Below are 21,173 nucleotides of genomic sequence, written 5' to 3' on the forward strand. Positions count from 1 at the left end.
ACTGCCAATTTTCCTGAACCCGAACAACAGCAATGTATTTTAAATCGGGATTCTAATTGCCCTTTAGGAACTTCATTTAAATTAGGAAAGCACCCAGTCTCCATCTACACACTCGTGACACTGTGATATCTGCTGCTGCAAAAGACAGTGAGTGAGAAGTTTGGGGTGTGTTTCCCATATTTGAGTTAACCTTTGCCTACCCGTAGGCATTTGGGGTTGGGTTTAATATCAAGACCAGTGCCTCAGCAGCATGTGAACTGTCATCAGAGTACATGCACCAGCTCACACATTATTACCTATTGTGTTAGTCCACATGTTATTGGACAGTGACATGTTTACCTGGCTTGCCTTGTCTACTCAGTCAAGCACTCCACTGACAGGTCTCATAGGTTAATCAACAATAGTCCATTCAACACTTTATTCCTCTTCTGATCACTTGTACATATTTACATTAAACTCTATCTGTCATCCCCTGGCCTAGTTATTTAATGGCTCCAGTGGTGCTGTAAAAATGGTGGCAGGTTAATGTTGTGTTTTCTGCATTTCACTTTTTAACCCATAACTTATTGGTGGTGATAGCAAGGCCAATATCTCTAAGAGACTGACTGCTCTGTGTGTATGTATAGGAATATAACTGGATTATTTGAACTCCACTAGAAATTCGTATTTGGTATTACTTGGTATTCTAAACATTTTCCAACAGATCAATAAACTCCATCTGTGTAAGCCCTTAATCAGAGCAATTGACAGCTCCAGTCTAAAGGATGAGTACAGCATGGCACAAAGGGTGACATACAAGTACTATGTTGGGAGGAAAGCCATGTTTGACAGTGATTTTAAGCAAGGTGAGGCACTCCTATAACCTGGTACTGGGTAGGCTTATTATTGTACACTATCTGTTTACAGGCATTTTAGAATGCTCTATTCAAAAACAAAATTGTGTTTATTTATCCTATAGCTATTATCTTATTAGTTGTGTAAAGTACATCAAAAGGGAGAACGCACAAAATATAAAGAGAACGTAAATCTGGCCTGTAATGGCCAGGAAGTACACGTGGACTAAACTTTCTGTCCTCTTTTTGCAGCTGAAGAATATCTATCATTTGCATTTCGACACTGCCACAGGTCCAGCCAGAAAAACAAGCGGATGATTCTGATCTACCTGCTACCTGTGAAGATGCTCCTTGTAAGTAAGCCACATTGTGTAGCAATAATAAAACTAGTATCCAGGCATTTACATCTTAGGAGACAACTGTTTGAAAAAAACATGATATAGGATGTTGAGAGAAATGCAGTTTTTGACTACTTTTTGTATTCAAGCCACATAGCAGAGGCTTGAGCGTGTAACCTAGAATGACACTCCATTGCAGGTGTGAAATACTGTTTTTGGATAAGGCATTCAACCAGATGGATGTGAAAGATCTCGTGGTACTATTCAAAGAAGAGCAGTTGAGTTATCCCAGCGTCCTGTTCAACATTTATCCCTCAATCCACATCACTTAAAGACAGATGATTTGGTCATTCACATCACATTGCTGTTTGTGGGAGTTTGCTATGTGCAAATTGGCTGCTGTGTTTCCTACATTACAACACTGACTACAATTCCAAAGTACTTCATTAACTATAAACTGCCTTGGAATGTCCTGAGTCTATCCTTCTTTCCTTCCCTTTTTCTATTTCATTTCTTTCTTTTAACACAATACATTTATTTTACAGGGCCACATGCCAACAGTCCAGCTTTTACGAAAATATGACCTTTTGCAGTTTTCTGATGTCACCAAAGCTGTTGGGTATGAATTTTATGATAATTTGTAAAGGAAACCTTGTAAATTAGTAGGCTTTGAATTTAATACCAGCTGGTAATGTGCTGGAGGATGATTCCTTGATTTGTTCAGTAATTCACTGGCAAATTTTAGTTGATGTTCAGACCTGCAGTCCTGCTGGTTGACTCTATTTGCTTTGTTGGGCACTTGAGTTATCTAGCCTGGGTTTTGGTATAGATTTTATTATAGAAATCAAATTTATTCTTATGATAGTTATAACTACTAATGTACTTTGGAATAGGTGCATCAAAGGTAGTGTGAGGGAGTTTCAATGTAATGTTTTTCCCTAACCAGGAATGTTAGTATTGTTGAAAAATGCATCAGTATAAAAGCACAAAAATTATGAAGCTCTGGTCAGACTCCATTTAGAGTATAGCATTCAATTCTGAGCACCTTGACCCAGGAATTTTATATTGATCTTGGAGAAGGTGCAGTGCAGATTTATGTAGGTTGAAAGGTTTAAATTATAAGGAAAAATTGCATAGTCAAGCTTGTATTCCCTTGTATACAGAAGATTAAGGTGTGATGTAATTGAGATGTTTAAAATAATTAAAGAATTTAATTGGTTAGAGAGAGGAAAACTATTTTCTGTGGAAGGGGAGTCCAGAACAGTGGTGGCAAAACCTTAAAATTAGAGCTAGGTCATTTGGCTGGGGTGAGGGGTGGCGGGGCGGGGTAGGGGGTTGTGGGTGGTGTTGGGTGAAATTGGGAAGCATTCTTCCCACAAAGGCTAGTGAAGATCTGGAACTCTAACTCCCAAAATGTCAGTCAAATAGAATGCTATATTGGGAAAGGTCTGGTCTAACCAGACAGTTACCAAGCACAGGGTTTTTGGCAGTCTTCCCAATATTTAATTGGAATAAATTTTTGCTTATTCAATATTGGATGTCAGACAAGCAACGTGAGAAATCAGAGACACTAGAGGGGTCAAGGGAGAGAAGGGTAGAGCGTCATTAGCGTACCAATGGAACCTGACGAGCTTTTAGATGATGTTGCGAGGGGCAGCATGTAGATGAGAAATGGTGGGTGTGGGGGCTGGGATAGATGCTTGATGTCACCAGAGGTAATGATGCTGGAGTGAGACAAGAAGCCATTTCAGAAGATTGCCCGACTTCCAACCGAACGGATAGGAATGGAATCAGGTGAGGGCAATCCTACCCATCCGACCAAGGGAGGAGAGGTGTTTCAGAAGGATGTTGTGGTCAACCCTGTCAAAGGCTCAGATGGGACAAGATGGATAAGGAGGGCTAATTTGCGATGGTCAGTCATCTAGAATGTCATTTGTGACACTGAGGACTGTTTTCTCCTTTCCTCTCTTTACCTTTAGAATCTTTTTCAAACCCCACACCTTGATAACCAAGCAGCCCATTGCCTCTCCTAGATGCTGACAATGACTCGATATCCATTGCACCCTCTCCACCCTCTAAAGTCCCTTGGGTGTTTTTAAGTGTTAATGGTGCTATATGATTAAAAACTGTTCTTATTATCATTGTTATCATTCTGGACATGGTGTAGCCCATTGAGCAAATTTCAAGCCAGTAATGGACATGGTCACTCTTATTGGTTGGAGATGGGCTGGTAAATTGAGTAAAGGTTTGTTTGGACCCAGTTCTGATGTGCAGTCTCCTTGTTATTAATTTTCTTTTGTTGTTTTTTTGTTTAATTAGTGAAGGGAACCTTCTGCTACTAAATGAAGCTTTGGCAAAACATGAGGCTTTCTTCATTCGCTGTGGAATCTTTCTAATACTTGAAAAACTGAAAATCATCACGTACAGAAATCTTTTCAAGAAAGTGTAAGTGCAAAATTTCATTCGCTGTCTGTTTGTGTCAAGTAGTTCTGTGTGAACAGTCACAGTACTTCATAATTAACCAGCAATTTTATATTTAATTCATTCTGTTCTTCTAGGTATTTACTGCTCAGGACACACCAGCTGCCACTCGATGCTTTCCTGGTTGCTCTTAATTTCATGCAAGTCGAGGATGTTGACATCGATGAAGTTCAGTGTATTTTAGCAAACCTCATCTACATGGTATGTGTTAGACCATTTTGATATTGCATATTGTTGTCTAATCCCTCATTTTCAATTTATGAGGGAAATATAGGGCCGAATCTTCTGAGGAGTGGCAATCACTGTTGGATTGCCACTCCGCTTCTGTTTACTTCCCTTGCACCAGAGCTCCACATTTCTTGCCCAGACTTCTGAATTGGGCTTCCTCAGAATATGGAGCATAATGTGGAATGGGGGGAGGGTTTAGTTGGGTAGGGGTGTAGTCGGGTTGGGGAGAAGTGGAGGGGGGGGGTGTCATCAGTGGGGTCAGTGGTATAGGTACCCAGAAGTTAGAATTGGTTTTAACCCTCCTAACTTTTCCTGAGTAACTATTCTGCTAAGTGAGTCGGAACCATTAAAGTCTCTAATTCGGAGGGTTCCAGATGCAGGGGAATTGCCCATTGGAAGTCTAAACTTCACGGGAAATTCCCGCATAGTCAGTGCGTTGGCACTTACAAGGGATCCCGTAGCACATCTTGGGAGGTACCGTTGGGGTATGACCATCCGGAGATTGGAAACTCTGGGCCATAGAATACAAAATGTTCGAACTATCATTGTTAGATTTGATAAAAGTGCATTAAATATGCAGGAGGAATAGAGTTAATTGGATAGCTTTTTCAAGAGCCAGCAGGGGCATGATGGGCTAAATGGCCTCCTCCTATATTGTAAGATTCTGATTCATAAATTCTTAATTGTAGCACATTTCTTCCAAACAATATAAATATTCATGTGTTTAGCATTTTCTAAAAGAGAGAAATATAGGTAACTCTCATACCTAGAAGCATCATGGTTTTGGGGTCCATCCAGTGTTCAGTATCACAAGTCAACACATACAGGTACCCTCTGCATCCCTCTGATCTGAATCTGATGAATATTGCACCCTCCCTCATACTTGTATGCTTAGAATATGAATAACCCCAGTTAATATCTGTATTCTGGAGTAGGTTGGAGGGTGGTGGGAAACGACTGAATACAAAATAAAAGAGAAGAACTTGCAAAAGGGAATGAGGAAGAAGATTGATGGGCCTGCTAACTAGACATGTACTCTGGATGGAGAGGGACTGATGGGGTCCAATAATCAGATATGGACTCTGGATGGAGAGGAACTGATGAGTTGAATCTTACTGAGTTGGTGTTGGTGGATATTGTTAGTTTTTTTTAAATTAAGGATGCTATTAGTTGCTTCACTTGCACTCATGCCTAAGGTTGGAAGCTAGCAGTAACTAAAAGTCCTGCTTTGTAATGGACAGAAATTATTTTTAATTTATACAATGAGTTTATATTTAAAATTGCCAAGGTTTATGACAGCGTTTTCCATCATTTTCTATATTAATTGACAGAGCAAGGTCTTAGCAGATGAGATTTTGCTGTGTGTCATTGGGTCGGCTAACCCCTGCTCTTTGAAGGGGCTACTCGGGTAGCTTTATGGTGGGTGAGGAGGTCATTATGACAGCGTTGTCTGTTTGAGGGTCGTTAACCATTGGTGTCAGCTGTGGCTCAATGGCTAGCATTCTCACTTGTCTTACTCGTGAGTCAAAAGGTTGATGTCACTGGTTGCTGGAGTCCCAGTCTGGAAACTTGACCACACTCATAGAGTCATAGAGGTCTATAGCACAGAAAAAGGCCCTTCGGCCCATCGAGTCTGCGCTGGTCAAATAAATAACTAATCTAATCCCATTTTCCAGCTCTAGGCCCACAGCCTTGTATGCCATGGCATCACAAGTGCACATCGAAACACTGTTAGAAGTGCTGTCTTTTGGTTGAACCAAGGCCCCACCTGACCTTCTCAAGTATGTATAAGTAATTAAATGGGACTATTTGGAAGTTTGGCCAAAATTTATCACTCACCAACATCAATAAAACAGATTATCTGCTTACAAATGCTGCTGTTTGTGGGAGCTAACTGTGCGCAAATTGGCTGTATCATTGCCCACCTGACAATAGTGAGTACACTTCAATAAGCGTTTCATTAGCAGTGAAGCATATTGGGGTATCCTGAGATCGTGAAAAACATTATAAAAATGCAAGTCATTTTGCTAAATCATTATAGAGTAGCATTTGTGTGTGGTCACATTTCATTCTTTGTTTTGTAGGGACACATCAAGGGTTATATCTCTCACCAGCATCAAAAGCTTGTTGTCAGTAAACAGAATCCTTTCCCACCACTATCCTCTGTGTGTTAACCAAAGGAGGTCAGATGTTCATATATTGCTTCCCCACATCAATCCCAGGACACGCACGTGTTGCAGGCTGATGGCCTCATCACCAAGGATTGTATGTAAAGCTAAGGATAATGTGACTTGCATTCCAGTGAGTATTTCCTGCCATTGTTTAATGTATTTCCTCTGTCATTGTTCCAGTGTAATTTTGTATTTCTCATTAAAGATGCAAATGTGATACAAGGTATATTTTGTTAACTTGAACTTGTTAAGTGAAGATGATGTTGTAATTAATGCAAACTTTTTTTTATTGAAGCACACTGTTTATATATCTCTGCTGCAGAAACCGAAGAATTTAGATTATTATATCACCATATTAATAATTTGTACCTCATCTATTCTAAAACGTTTCAAAAAGGAACACGCACAAGACCAAAAATTTAAGTTTTTTGCATTGTCAGCTTGCCCTCAAACATTCCATCCCTACCCACACCAGAAAATAAATTTCATGCAAAATATATTTCACATGATTATTTCCTATGCTAAGCTTGCCTCTTAGAACCATAGAAAAGTTACAGCACAGAAGGAAGCCATTTGACCCATCTTGTCCATGCCAGCCCGAGGACACCCAGGTGCCCTTTCTAATCCCACCTTCCTGCACCTGGCCCAAAGCCCTGCAGCTTACAGCACTTAAGGTGCAGATCCAGGTACTTTTTAAAAGAATTTAGAGTTTCTGCCTTTACCACCAACTTGGGCAGTGAATTCCAGACACCCACTAATCTCTGCGTAAAAAAAGTTCTTCCTCATGTCCTCCCTACACCTTTTGCCACTTATCTTGAATCTATGTCCCCTGGTTCTGGAATTCTCCATCAAGGGAAACAATTTTATCCTGTCCACTCTAACTATTCCCTTCATAATTTTGTACACCTCAATCAATTCACCTCTCAGCCTTCTTTGTTCTAAGGAAAATAACCCCAACCTATCCAATCTCTCCTCGTAGCTACACTTTTCTAACCTAGGCAACATTCTTGTAAGCCTCCTCTGCACTCTCTCCAGAGCTATTACGTCCTTCCTGTAATGTGTGACCAGAACTGCACACAATACTCCAGTTGTGGCCTCACCAGTGTTTTATACAATCTTCTGAAATAAAAACATAAAATTCTGGAAGCACTGAACAGGTCAGGCAGCATGTGTGGGTAATGTGTAAAATTTCCCAGTACAAATCCAACCTGGTCAATTATTGTCCCACCAGTCCACCCTCAATCATCAACAAAATGATGGAAGGTATTGTTGACGAAGCTTTCAAATGACACTTATTCAACAATAAGTTGCTCACCAGTGTTCAGTTCGAATTCTGCCAGGACCAGGTGACTCCAATCCTTATTACAGTCTTGATCCGAACATGGACCAAAGAGATGAATTCCAGAGGTGAGGTGAGAGTGACTGCCCTTGACATCAAGGCAGTATTTGACCGAGTGTGACATCAATTTTTCTTGGGCTCCTTGAAGTCACTAGGAATCAGGGGGAAAACTCTCCACTGGTTGGAATCATATCTAGCACAAAGGAAGATGGTTGTTGGAGACCAATCATCTCAGCCACAGGACATTGCTGTATGAATTCCTCAGGACAGTGTTCTAGATCCAGCTATCTTCAGCTGCTTCACCAATGACCTTCCCTCCATCATTAGATCAGAATTGGGGATATTTGCTGGTGATTTCAGAGCTCTGTTCCATTGCAGCTCCTCAGATACTGAAATGAAAACAGGGAGTGCTGGAAAAACTCAGCATGTCTGGCAATATCTGTGGAAGGACAAATCGACTTAACATTTTGAGTCCAATTTGACTTTGTTTGGAAATCTGATACTGAAGCAGTCTGCCTGTATGCGGTAAGACCTGGACAAAATTCAGGTTTGGGCTGATAAATAGAAAGTAACATTAGCACTTCAAAAGTGCCAGGTAATGACCATCTCCAAGGGAGTCTAATTATCTCCCCTTGATATTCAACGGCTTTATCGTCACTGAATTTTCCATCATCAACAAAAATTGGACCAGATACAAATACTATACAAGAGCTGATGAAAGGCTAGGAACTCCAAGGGGAGTAACTCACCTGACTCCCCAAAACCTGTCCATCATCTACAAGGCAAAAGTTCGAAATGTGATGGAATACTCTCTACTTGCCTGGGTGAGTGTAGCTCCAACAACACTCAAGAAGCTTGACACCATCCAAGACAATGCAACCTGCTTGTCTGGCACCCATCCACCACATTAAACATTCACTGCCTCTACCATCAGTGCACAATGGTAGTAATGAGCACATCAACAAGGTGCACTGACCCAATTCGCCAAGCCTCCTTTTCCAGGACTTTCCAAACCTGTGACCTCTACCATGTAGAAGAACAAAGGCAGCAGGTGTATGGGAACACCATCAGGTCATGCAGCATCCTGACTTGGAACTATGTCACCGTTCCTTCACTCACTGTCGCTAGATCAAAAATGTGGAACTTCCTAACACCAAACAAACTGAACAGTTCAAGAAGGTGTCTCACCACCACATTTCAAGGGCAATAAATGTTGGCCTTGCCAACCACCCTTACATCCTATGAATAAATTTTAAAAATGTGTGATGACCTTTTATCAGAATTTCTGAACAAAGCTCATAGGCCTAAAAAGGTAATTCCTATTTCTCCAGAAAGGGGCAGAAAATTCAGAGAAATAGGTGGGTGAAGTCTCATTATTTGAAAGGGTGGATCCATTTAAAGGAGCCTTTGGAAAGTGAGAATGCAAGGGCTGGTGCTATCTGAGAGAGTGCAATGGTTGAAAGTACAGGGAAGAAGCTATTATACACAGCAGCATGGTGCATGTGAAGGATATGGCTGTGAGACGGACCTCCATAACCCCAAAGGCCTGATTACAGCGACATGTGCAGTTTAATGACCTCGCTAGGGCAGTAAAGGTAGTTCAGCATGTCTGCTGAATAGCAACGCAGCTTATAGAAACACATGCAAATTGCTGTGTCCTGTCCCAATATTCAAGCAATCCCTTTGGGATATCACATTGCACCTTGTTGCTTGCCAAAGAAACAATATAACTTGGCATCACTCATGTCAGTTCTCACATCCTGTCATGCATTGAACTCTCAGCATTTCATTCCTTACTCCTTCCACCTACAATTACTATCATTAAAATTGACAGGTTGACTCTACAGGATCTGTAGACCTACAGCCACTTAATACTATGGGTTCCTCCTGCACAGGATCTAGCACATAATGCTAGGCATTCACTCACTTAAGTCATCAAAAAGAAGTGGTGTTATCAATCATTGAAATTAACCGGCCTCGCAGTTGAAAATGAAGATGTGGGGCGGGTGACGGGGAGGTTGGACATTGTGACAAATGTGAGTTCATGAGAATGTATATATTCTTCAATCTCTCCACCAGCTTCCTCATAAGAGATCCACAAAGTACCTGTTTCTGATAGTTCTGACTCTGCCTAACCCACATGCAAACTTTTTCTTTCCCCATCCAAACGTGGCAAAACAGGAAAGGAGAAAGAATGGTGCTGAAGAGCATGAGAATGCAGTCACCTTTACCTCTGGCAGCACTGCTACCCTGAGCTAAGCAGCCTAAAACCAGTATCTTGGGGTGTCAACAGATAATAAAAGCAAAATGCTGCAGATGCTGGAAAACTGATATAAAAACAGAAAATGCTGGAAAAACTCAGCAGGTCTGGCAGCGTCTGTGGAGAGAGAAAGAGTTAATGTTCCGACTCTTTCTTTCTCCACAGATGCTGCCAGACCTGCTGAGTTTTTCCAGCATTTTCTGTGCCTACAGATAATGCTGATAGGGTGAGATAGTTGTATACAAGGCAGGATTCTTGCACCACCAGATGGTATTCAGTTAGTCAGGGATCCCAGGATCTTTCTGCTTCACTGGGATCAGTTGTCGCACTGATTGCTGGTGACCAGGATCCTACTCCTAGCATCATGTCGAGTTGTTGGGGTTTGGTCCCCCTCATGGAAGCAAGAACATCAGCCAACGTTTAGCTCATTGCGGAAGCCTCCAACTCTACCAGATTGGAGCTACCTCTGTCCCAATAACAAAGAATCATCCTACCCCTGCGCCGTACCCCGGGCGGAATGGAATGGAATGGAGTGGAGTGGAGTCAGTCACCTCAAACCCAAGGGGCTCTTGTAATTTAGAACAGCTATCCCAGGTGTGACATAGAAATGATAGGATATGACAAAGCAAAGGTCAGGCGGCCACAAGAGGTGTCCATGGTGCAGAAACTGATGAAGCTTTTGTGACAGTACTAGATCACTGGAATTATTTGATGCAATGACTGCTTGTTATTTGTTTATCTAATAGAATAATGGGGAATGGTACCATGCTGATGCTCATAATTATGATTCACTGGTTAATTTTGAGGAAAGGTGGTGTTTCTTAGACCATGACAAGTTGATGCCCTTTTTAGGTGCTGTGATCTCAGGAAACGATCACTTTTTGTGACTCAGCTGTCCCATTGCTTTTTGTGCTGCATGGATTTCCTGTTCCTCTTGGCCAGGCCATCAACATTGGCAGCTTCATTATCGGCATCTCTCAGATCCTCTGGGACTTCTCTGGCCCCAGGCTGTCATGATCAATGGCACCAGATATCAACTAGTTATGCTTAAATATTCAGATTAGTGTTGGTTTTTCATTCGCTAATCAGTGTTTATGCTAAACCATAAGGCTACAGATACAGAGTTCAGAATAGACAAAAATATAATTGCATAGGTTCTGTTAGAAATCTGTCATCTAACATAAAATTATTTGAATATAGGATATGTGAGAGAAACACATCTTTGACACATCACCAACACCGATCATCATCGCCAATGTCATTGTTACTATCGTAATCGTCACCTGACACAATCACCCATCACCAGCCCTATCAGCAGCATCGTCACTCACTGGTATCAGTGTAATTCTATTGCATCTGTTCATTACAGCAGTTTACAATCACATCATTTCATCAGTAGCTCTACATCTTTCCAGGAATGGTTAAAACCTGTTGCTATCTACAAGCTTAAGCATCCATTTTTGTTTTTGTAAACAGCCCCATGGAGCTAGAATTAGGGAACAGAAGTAGGACTTGAATCAGTAATCATTTTTTAATCACTATTTTGGTTCTCAAGAATACTCAATTCAACTCAATTCTCCACTCCTGTTTCTCTGTCCATAGGAGTATTGGTGGCAAAAATACATCCTGAAGTCATGTTAATTTGTTATGTTGGGTGCACATCTAGAGACCCAAGACTGATCAGGCCATTGTTTTTTTAATCCAATTTATGTACCTTGATACCTTTGTATAAACTGGTACCATGGAGCAGTTATATTCTCCTGCTCCTAAACTCATGCCTGTCAAATACCAGACATTCCTGTACTTAGTGGCAAAGGGACTTCCTCTGGTTAAATAGCACAGCGGATCTTCCAGTTCTTCGAAACCTGCACAAAACATTCGATGTACAATGGGAAAATGCTGCAGCCTCTCACATTTTGAAAATTCGACATAAGGAACATATGGGACGCCAAGTAGAACTGGCTGGTTGATGTGGCCCTGTTTCTGTTTCCATCCACTTATGGCCCCATATTCCAAGTTCATCAAAAAGAATTCTGCAAAGTCTGTCTCGGGAAGACAGATAGGGATGGTGTAGTTGTTGAACTCGATTGGTGTCTCTAACCTCAGTAGTGCAATGTCATTCTCAAAAGTAGCTTGGGAGTACCTTGAATGAATGTATATTTGACTGACGTTGTGTGTTTGCTCACTACCTTCATTTACTTCCAGGTTGTGCTCGCCTATATAAAACACAAAGGACAAAGTAGATTTTCCTTTTGCAGAAATGTATGTTTTCAATTTTTGAAAAAGATATTGGTCTGAAATATAATAAGAGAAACAGTAGTTGTATTTATATATAATCTTTCACTACTTCATGGTGTCCCAAAGTACTATACAGCCAATGAGTTTTTGAAGTGCAGTCATTTGTAGGGAGACACCAGCCAATCTGCACACAGGAAAGTCCTACAAATAAAAATGAGATAACCAGCACCATCTAAAGCAGTTTGAGAGGATAATAATTGACCAGGAACTGAGAGAATGCTCCCTCCTGGACAGGAGCACTATAGCAGGGATATGGAGCAGAGAATAGCTAGCATTGTAAAATTAAAGCAATTGAATGTTTGAATGTACATCTGAGGTACTTCAAATAATATCTTCGATGCTATGTATAAATAATGGAAATATTAGCAGTAAATTTGTAGAATTATATAGAATTTATGGCACACACACAAGCCATTTGACCCAACTAGTTTATGCTGGTGCTTATGACCATACCAGCTTCCTCCCACCTTAGTTCACCTCATCCTCGCAGCATAATATTCTAATTCAGCTGGCAGTATATGAGGCAACTGGCCTCACTCTATGGCTGTGGGCATAGGGGACAAATACCTGCCATAGTTCCTGCTGCTGGTTATCATCGTTGCTGGAAAGCCCTTACATGAGTTGGCTGGTTAGGACAGTGCTGCCTATGGTTAAAGAGCTATCCTAGACACAATGATTAGGCTCACAAATGGCCAATAGACAGGCAGCGGAGATATGATGTCGATGGGCATTGCTGCATTTAAGGCAGTGCTTTAAAGAGAAAAGGGGAGAAAATAAAACATAATGTCACTGTCACAATGTCATCAAATCTAATTTAAGTTTAGAAAGGCAGAAACTAAAGTTGAAAGCACTCACCCACAACAACTGTGAAGGAATGCAACTGGTTTACACAGTCAGCTGAGGTTAGCACAAAGTCCTTATTTAGAATGGCACCTGCGCAGACTGCTTCATTGTCATGTTTTAAAAGTACCTAGGGTAGAAACACATGAGTCATTTTAGCCCAGAAATTCTGCAAGTTAGAATTGTTTTAAGACTGGGTTTCTGGTTGGGGCTTGAGGGTTGGAATCCCAGCCAGGACTAGGACAACCCTGCAATCCACCCCATTTATTATTGTGTCAGGATATCCTGGGAATGGGGAATGGAATGCATGGATGAATGCAAGGGAATGATGGCCAATTTAATGAATATGAAATTCTGTCGTTTCAGCACCTGGCTTTGCTCATATCTGTATCAACCCAGGTCACGGTCAGTAGATTGAGGAGCAAGTGGCTGGTTGAAGCTTTGGTTAACATCGCTGCAGTTAGTAGTGTGATTCAGATAATTCTGTTGTACTCCTGTTGCTGAAGAGAGCTCAGGCAAACTGCCTTTAAACAGTGTTGTCACATCAAAGTCTCTAGACCATTCCCCAGTCTATGGTAATAATGGATGGAGGCAGAACAGGATGAAGAAAGAATCGCCTCAATCAGGCTGCACTGAAGGAAGATGTTTATTCTTGCATCAAAGTTCACATTCACCACCTCACCTTTGGACAGATATCTGAATAGGTGCAATTTAAGGAGGTTTTGCTTGGAAGCAATCTTGAAACTTTCTGATTTGGTCCAGTCTCAAAAGTTTGATGCTCACAAGGGTGAAAGTTTAAAGCCTGTTGTAAAGGTCACAGGAACAGTTGTAGAAAGCAGGCAAGTAGGAACAAAAGTGCTGGGAGCAGGTTGGTAAGGAAGATTAGAGTTTTCCTGAGGAGCCTGTGGAATATCAAGGCATTTCAGTAGGCTTTGACTCCAGCCCTATTTCTTCAAAGGACCATTTGATGGTTCATATAGCTAAAGATTGTTTTTAACTTCCTCAGTGGTAGCTCAAAGGCAGAGGAGAACCAGAGGGCCAGCCAAGCACTTCAAGTTGCACATCTCCTGCCCTGTGCTTACCATCCATATCATGGATCCAGCACCTGCCCTCACATGAGAGATACAGTGTGCTCACTCAGCAGGAAGTAGATCAGGAATAAAGAATGTTTTCACAGGGGTAAAACTGTGAGTGTAAGGACCTGGATGTGGGCGGGGGCAGTGGGATGTTCCTCCATGGAGGGCAGAGTAGAATTTCTCTCAGTGGAGGAGCTCAGCAACCTAGATCTGAGGGCCTCAACAGAACAGTGATTTGGCAGTGGCTCCCCATGAAGATGATTTGTGAAGTGGAAGGAGTCTAGTATCCACATGTGCTACAGAGTGACAGGACCGAGATTCCCCCATGAGGGGAAACATCCTCTCATCCTGGCGAGCTGCCTCAGAATCTTATGTGTTTCAATTGGATCTCTCATTCTTATAAGCCCAATGAGTACAGGCCCAAACTGCTCAAGCTTTCTTCATAAGACAACCCTTCCATCCCAGGAATCAACCTAATGCACCTTCTCTGAACTGCCTCCAATGCAAGTATATCCATCCTTAAATAAGGAGACCAAAACTGTACAAAGTACGCTAGGTGTGGTCTGATCAATGCCTGTACAATGGCAGCAAAACTTTTCTACCTGTATTCTCCATTCCCCTTGTAATAAAGGCCAATGATCCATTTGCCTTTCTAATTACTTGCAAGCTAACTTCTGTGATTCATGTACCAGGACATCCAGATCCCTCTGGACTGCAGCATTCTGCAGTCTCTCCGCATTTAAATAATTTTCTACTTTTCTATTCTTTCCACCAGTGGTCTACCTCATATTTTCCCACATTATACTCCATCTGCAAAATTTTTGCCCATTCACTTAACCTATCTATATACCCTTGCAGACTCTTTGTGTCTTCCCCACAACTTTCTTTTCTACCTATCTTTGTATCATCAGCAAATTTAACTACAATATAGTCTGTCCCTTTGCCAAATCATTAATTTAGATTGTAAATAATTGAGGCCGCAACCCTGATCCCTGTGGAACTCCACGAGTTAGTTTGCCAATTGAAAATGATCAATTTATCCTGACTCTGTTTCTGTAGTTAACCAATCTATCCATACTAATTTATTGCCCCAACACCATGAGTTCTGTTCTTGTGCCGTAATTTTTTATGTGGCACCTTATCGATTGCCTTTGGAAATCTACATATACTGGTTTCCCTCTGTGCACCCTACTGGTTACACATAAAGAACTCTAATAAATTTATCAAACACACAATTTCCCATTTATAAACCCATGCTGACTCTGCTTGATTGTAGTATGATTTTCTAAATGCCCTGCTACTACTCAATAATGGATTCTAGCATTTTCCCATTGACATATGATGGACTAAACTGGCTTATAGTTTCCTGCTTTCTGTCTCCCTCCTTTTTTGAATAGAGGTGTTACATTTGCAGTTTTCCAAGCCACTGAGACCTTTCATAGGGATTTTGGAAGATTATAAACAATACACCCACCATCTCTGGAGCTACTTCTTTTAAGACCTTGGGATGTAGCCCATCGGGTCCAAGGGACTTTTCAACCTTAGTCACACTAGTTTTCCTAGTACATTTTTCTCCAATTTTAAGTTCCTCCCTCCCTTCTTCCCCTTGACTTCCAAGGATGTTTTTTCTGTCATCTTCTGTGAATACTTGTTCGAAGTCTCTGTCATTTCTGTGTTTTCCAGTATTAATTTCTCTATCTCTAAGGGGCCAACATTTACTTTAGCTACTCTCTTCTGTTTTGCACACTTGTAGAAGCTCTTACCTATTTTTTTATTTCTAGCTAGTCTATTCTCATAATATAATTTCTCCCTCTTTTTATTTTTTTCCATTCATCCTTTGCCAATCTTCTGCCCTACCATAAATCTTTGCAGCATTGTACACCATTTCTTTCCATGTAATGCCTTCCCTTAACTTCCTTAGTTAACTACGGATGGTGTATTCTTCTGGTGGTGTCTTTCTTTTCAATGGAATATGTTTTTATTAAGTTATGTAATATCTCCTTAAATGTCTGCCACTGCTTCTCTAGTGTTTTAATCTTTTAACCTATTTCCCCAGTCCAATGTAGCCAACTCTGTCTTCATATCTTTGCAGTTGCCTTTAATAGTTAATATTTAATAGTTCCTAGCAGAGACATTTGGAGCAGGAATTAGTCCAGAAATATTTACATGCTGATGATGAGTAGCAGTGAGTGGGCTTTGAAATTGCAATGATAATTTGAAAAACCTATATGAAACTAAAATTGTTCTGATTAGTGGTCAGGACTGATAGAATATGAGAATGTGAGGTTTCTATCGCTGAAGCAAGGTACGCAGACTTTCAGAAAAGGTCATAGAGAAACGGTTGGGGAATTAGGAAGATTATGTTAAGTTCACTGCCCACATTGTCCACTGCACTCAGTGCAATACCAGCCAGGTGCAAGACCAGCCAGGTGCAAGGGTGCATTGATGTCCTAGGGCGAGAGGCAGATATGTTTTGGAAGAGGACACTGCCCTGCCATCAAGAGGGTAAAAGGATGCAGCCACCAGAATATGGCTCATACGATGAGTGTCACAGGGCCTTATTGTGCAGTAAATCCTCACCTGCCAAGGGTATTCGCCCTTCCTACAATTTTGGTCACCATCGATCGCCCTGAGGATCAAATCTGTATCTTCGATCGATGAAGCGACCATCACCTTTCCACACGGATAAGGCACTGTTCAACATAAAATAGACAGTGCTTGGCTTAGAAGTGCAGCAATGGCTCTGATATTCCATGCACCTTCTCCCCACAGGTTGGTGCTGTCAACAGAACCTACACAACTGTATTCTGACTTTGCGGGAAACAACTCCCTCCCCCTCCCCTACAAACCCTCCGCCTCCTACAGCTCCCCCCTCCCCAACCCTAGCAGCACCTCCCAGAGATCTTGATGCATCATTTTCAGAGCAGCTGAGAAATGGTGTGTCCGAGTCTCTGATCTGTAGCATAGGTGCGCACGGGTCCCCGTCCAGAAAAAAACGAGCTGGGAAATGTGTCATTCAGAGTAGAAAGAGAGCTTGCAGAGGGAAACACAGGCATGTTCAACACTATGCATCCTGTCATGACCCTTTAGGGTCTCATGTGTTTCAATCAAGAGGAGTAGGCTATTCGACCCCTTGAGCCTGCTCCGTCATTCAATAAGATCAAGATCGTGGCTGATCTGATTGTGGTCATAACTCCACATTCCTGTCTACCTCTGATAACCTTTGACTCTCTCGTTCATCCAGAATCTACCTACCTCTGCCTTAAAAATATTAATTGACCCTGCCTCCACTGTTCTCTGGGGAAGAGAGTTCCAAAGATTCATGACCAGCTGAGAGAAAAAAATTCTTATCTCTGTCTTAAATGGGAGACTTATTTTCAAGCTGTTTCCCCTTGTTCTAGTTTCTTGCACAAGGGGAATCATCTTTTCAGCATCCACTCTGGCAAGACCCCTCAGGATCTTGTATGTTTCAATAAGGTCACCTCTTAATCTTCTGAACTTCTAATGGGTACGAGCCCAACCTGCCCAACGTTTCCTCGTAAGAAAACTCCCTCCCCATCCCAGGTATCAGTCGAGTGAACCTTCTCTGAACTGCTTCTTATGCATTTATATTCTTTCTTAAATAAGGAGACCAAAACTGTACGTGGTACTCTACATGTGGTCTCATTAATGCCCTCTACAACTGTAATAAAACATCCCTACCTTTATATTCCATTCCCCTTGCAATAAACAACAACATTCCATTTGCCTTCCTAATCACTTGCTGTTCCTGCATACTAACTTTTCCTGATTCATGTACCATAAAACCCAGATCCCTCTGTACTTCAGATTTCTGCAAGCTCTCTCTATTTAAATAATATGCTGCTTTTCTATTCATCCTGCCAAAATGGATAAGTTCACATTTTCCCACATTATACTCCAAATTTATGCCCACCCACTTAACCTATGTATGCCGCTTTGCAGACTCCTTATGTCCTCTTTGCAGCTTACTTTCCCACCTATCTTTGTGTCATCAGCAAATTTAGCAACCATGTATTCGATCCCTTCATCCAAGTCATTGATATAAATTGTAAGTAGTTGAAGCCCTAGCACTGATCCCTGTGGTACTCCACTTGTCACATCGTGCCAACTAGAAAATGACTCATTTATGCCTACTCTCTTTTTCCTGTTAGCTAACCAATCCTCTCTCCATGCTAATATGTTACCCCTTACACCATGAAATCTTATTTTGTGCAGTAACCTTTGATGTGGTACCTTGTCAAATGCCTTCTGGAAATCTGAGTACACCACATTCAGGTCCCCCTTTATCTATGTTGTTTGTTACTTCCTCAAAGAACTCCAATAAATTAGTCAAACGTGATTTCCTGTTCACAAAACCACATTGACTCTGCCTAATTGCATTGAGATTTTCTAAGTGCCCTGCTATAACCTCCTTAATAATAGATTCCAGCAATTTCCCTATAACAGATGTTGTTATCTGGCCTGTAGTTTCCTGCTTTCTATCTCCCTCTTGAATAGAGGAATCACATTCGCTATTTTCCAATCTGATGGGACCTTTCCAAAATCTAGGGAATTCTGGAAAATTAAAACCAATGCATCTGCTGTCTCAGCAGCAACTTCTTTTAAGACCCTAGGATGAATTTCATCAGGACCTGGAGACCTGTCAGCTTTTAGTTCTAATAATTTTTTCAGTACACTTCCCCTGACGATTGTAGTTGTTTTAAGTTCCTATCCCCCCACAGCTTTCACCTCCTGATTCACAATTATTTCTGGGATGTTATTTGTCTCCTCTATAGTGAAGACAGATGCAAAATATTTATTCAATTGATCTGCCATTTCCTTATTTTCCATTATTAATTCCCCATTCTCACTCTCTATAGGACCAACACTCACTTTACTTACTCTTATCCTTTCTAAATACCTATAGAAACTCTTACTATCTTTTTATATGTCCAGCTATCTTTTTCTTACTCTTATTTCTCCCTCCTTATTAATCTTTTAGTCATTCTCTATTGTTCTTTATATTCTATCCAATCTTCTGATCTGCCATTTATCTTTCCAGAATTATACACCTTTTTCCTTTGAATTTGACACTATCTTCTTTAGTTAGTCATGAATGGTGTGAGCTTCCCTCAGAGTCTTTTTTTCTCAGTGGAATGTATTTTTTCTGAATATTCTGAAAAATGTCCTTATATGTCTGCCACTGCATCTTGACTGACCTATTCTTAACGTAATTTTCAGTTCACTTTAGCCAGCTCTGTCTTCATGTCCTCATAATTGCCCTTACTTAAGTTTATAAGTCTTAGATCCACTTCTCTCTCTCAAACTGGTTGTGAAATTCGGTTATGATCACTGCTACCCTAGGGGTGCCATCATTATGAGATCATTAATTAATCCTGCCTCATTGCACATTACCAGATCTAGTATAGACTGCTCTCTGGCTGGTGCTAGAATGTGCTGCTCTAAGAAACTGTCCTGAAAACACTCTATGAACTCATTTTGCAGGCTAACTGTGCCAATCTGGTTTGTCTAATCTATATGTAGATTAAAATCACCTTTGATTATCACCGTACCTTTCTCACAAGCTATCATTATTTCTTCCTGTATACCCCGTCCAACAGTGTGATTACTGTTAGGGGGCCTATAAACCTCTCCCACAAGTGACCTCTTACTGTTGTCATTTCTCATCTCTACCCAATATCAGATTGTGTAAAGGCCACATTCAGAGGTTGCAGTTAATGCTACTTTGCCAGGTGTCAAAGCATTGGCTGAGGTGCAATGTTGGCATTAGAGTAAGACAGACAGATAGATGCTCCCATGTTTAATACTTTATTACGGGTAATGTGGAATGGTGCCAATCATCAGGCCTATGTCCACCTCCAACAGGATGAAAACCCTCCAGGGTCCCTCAATAACACTAGGCTCAGTAAAACATACTGAGCAGCATGGCACCTGAGCAACTGAGATTCCTTTTAAAGATATCAGTTGAGGGAAAAAGCTAAAAACGTCAGAATCTCAGATTCTGACAGTGGCCAAAGTGGAAACCTGGCATATCTCTTGAAAATAGCTCGGGACCTGGATTCCATGTTTACTATTCTGTTTTCTGACTGATGTTTTTGCAAATGGAAAACGGTTTCCAGTGGTGTTCCTCAGGGCTCAGTGTTGGGGCCTTTGCTGTTTGCTGTATATGTTAACGATTTGGACATAAATATGACAGGTATTATCGGTAAATTTGCGGATGACACAAAATTTGGCTGTGTAGTTAATAGTAAAGAGGATAGCTGTTGTCTCCTAAATGATATCAATGGCTTGGTTGAGTGGGCAGAAGAGTGGCAAATGGAATTCAACCTGGAAAAGTATGAAGTAATGCATTTGGGGAGGGCAAACAAAGCAAGGGAATACTCAATAAATGGGAGGATATTGAAAGAAGTTGAGAAGTGAGAGACCTTGGAGTGCATTTCCACAGGCCCCTGAAGGTGGTAGAACAGGTGGATAAAGTGGTTAAGAAAGCATATGGAATGCTTTCCTTTAATGAACAAAGTATTGAATACAAAAGCAGGGATGTAATGATGGAACTGTATAAAACGCTGGTTAGGCCACAGCTGGAATTTTGTGTACAGTTCTGGTCACATTACAGGAAGGACATAATTACTCTGGAGAGAATACAGAGGAGATTTACAAGAATACTGCCAGGGCTTGAAAATTGCCACTATGAGGAAAGATTGGATAGGCTAGAATCCTTGGAACAAAGGAGGCTGAGGAGTGACCTAACTGAGATGTACAAAATTATGAGGGGACTAGATAGGGTAGACAGGAAAGACTTGTTTCCCCTAGCTGAGGGGTCAGTTACCTGGGGGCACAGATTTAAGGTGATTGGTAGAAGGCTTAGAGGGTAAATGAGGAAAAACTTTTTCATGCAGAGGGTGGTGGGCATCTGGAATTAACTGCTAAGTCGGTGGTTGAGGCTGTCCATAAGGAAAAGCAAGGTTGCACTATCAGGTTGGAGAACTTGTAATGGAGCAGGTTCAGAGCCTTTTCACTTGGGGATTATTCAACTGATCCGTCATTGACACAATGTCAAAGTTACACTGGAGCTGTGATGTGTAGCTGCAGGGTTTGTTGTATTCAGGCTACAATGTGTTGCTGCAAGGCTTGCTGCATTGGGGCTGCAGTGTTTTGCTGCAGGACTTGCTGCATTGGGACTGCAGTACATTGCTGCATTGGGGCTGCAGTACATTGCTGCAGGGCTTGCTGCATTGAGGCTGCAGTACATTGCTGCATTGAGGCTGCAGTACATTGCTGCAGGGCT

The 21,173-nt window shown here is 41.4% G+C and overlaps 1 protein-coding gene across 4 annotated transcripts in view; it reads left to right on the forward strand.

Annotated features, from left to right (window-relative positions):
• Positions 1-6,268, forward strand: part of pcid2 (PCI domain containing 2) — a 44,741-nt gene extending 38,473 nt beyond the window's left edge. For all 4 annotated transcript variants that reach the window (XM_041211310.1, XM_041211314.1, XM_041211312.1 and 1 more), the window contains 6 exons: positions 704-845; positions 1,086-1,186; positions 1,717-1,790; positions 3,491-3,616; positions 3,730-3,853; positions 5,965-6,268. In XM_041211310.1, the coding sequence (XP_041067244.1) occupies positions 704-845; positions 1,086-1,186; positions 1,717-1,790; positions 3,491-3,616; positions 3,730-3,853; positions 5,965-6,054 (657 nt within the window). In that variant the 3' untranslated portion in view covers positions 6,055-6,268. The remainder of the gene's footprint in view (positions 1-703; positions 846-1,085; positions 1,187-1,716; positions 1,791-3,490; positions 3,617-3,729; positions 3,854-5,964) is intronic.
• The last annotated feature ends 14,905 nt before the right edge of the window (positions 6,269-21,173 follow it).

This window comes from Carcharodon carcharias, chromosome 18 (genome assembly GCF_017639515.1).
Source record: "Carcharodon carcharias isolate sCarCar2 chromosome 18, sCarCar2.pri, whole genome shotgun sequence".
NCBI classification, from domain to species: domain Eukaryota; kingdom Metazoa; phylum Chordata; class Chondrichthyes; order Lamniformes; family Lamnidae; genus Carcharodon; species Carcharodon carcharias.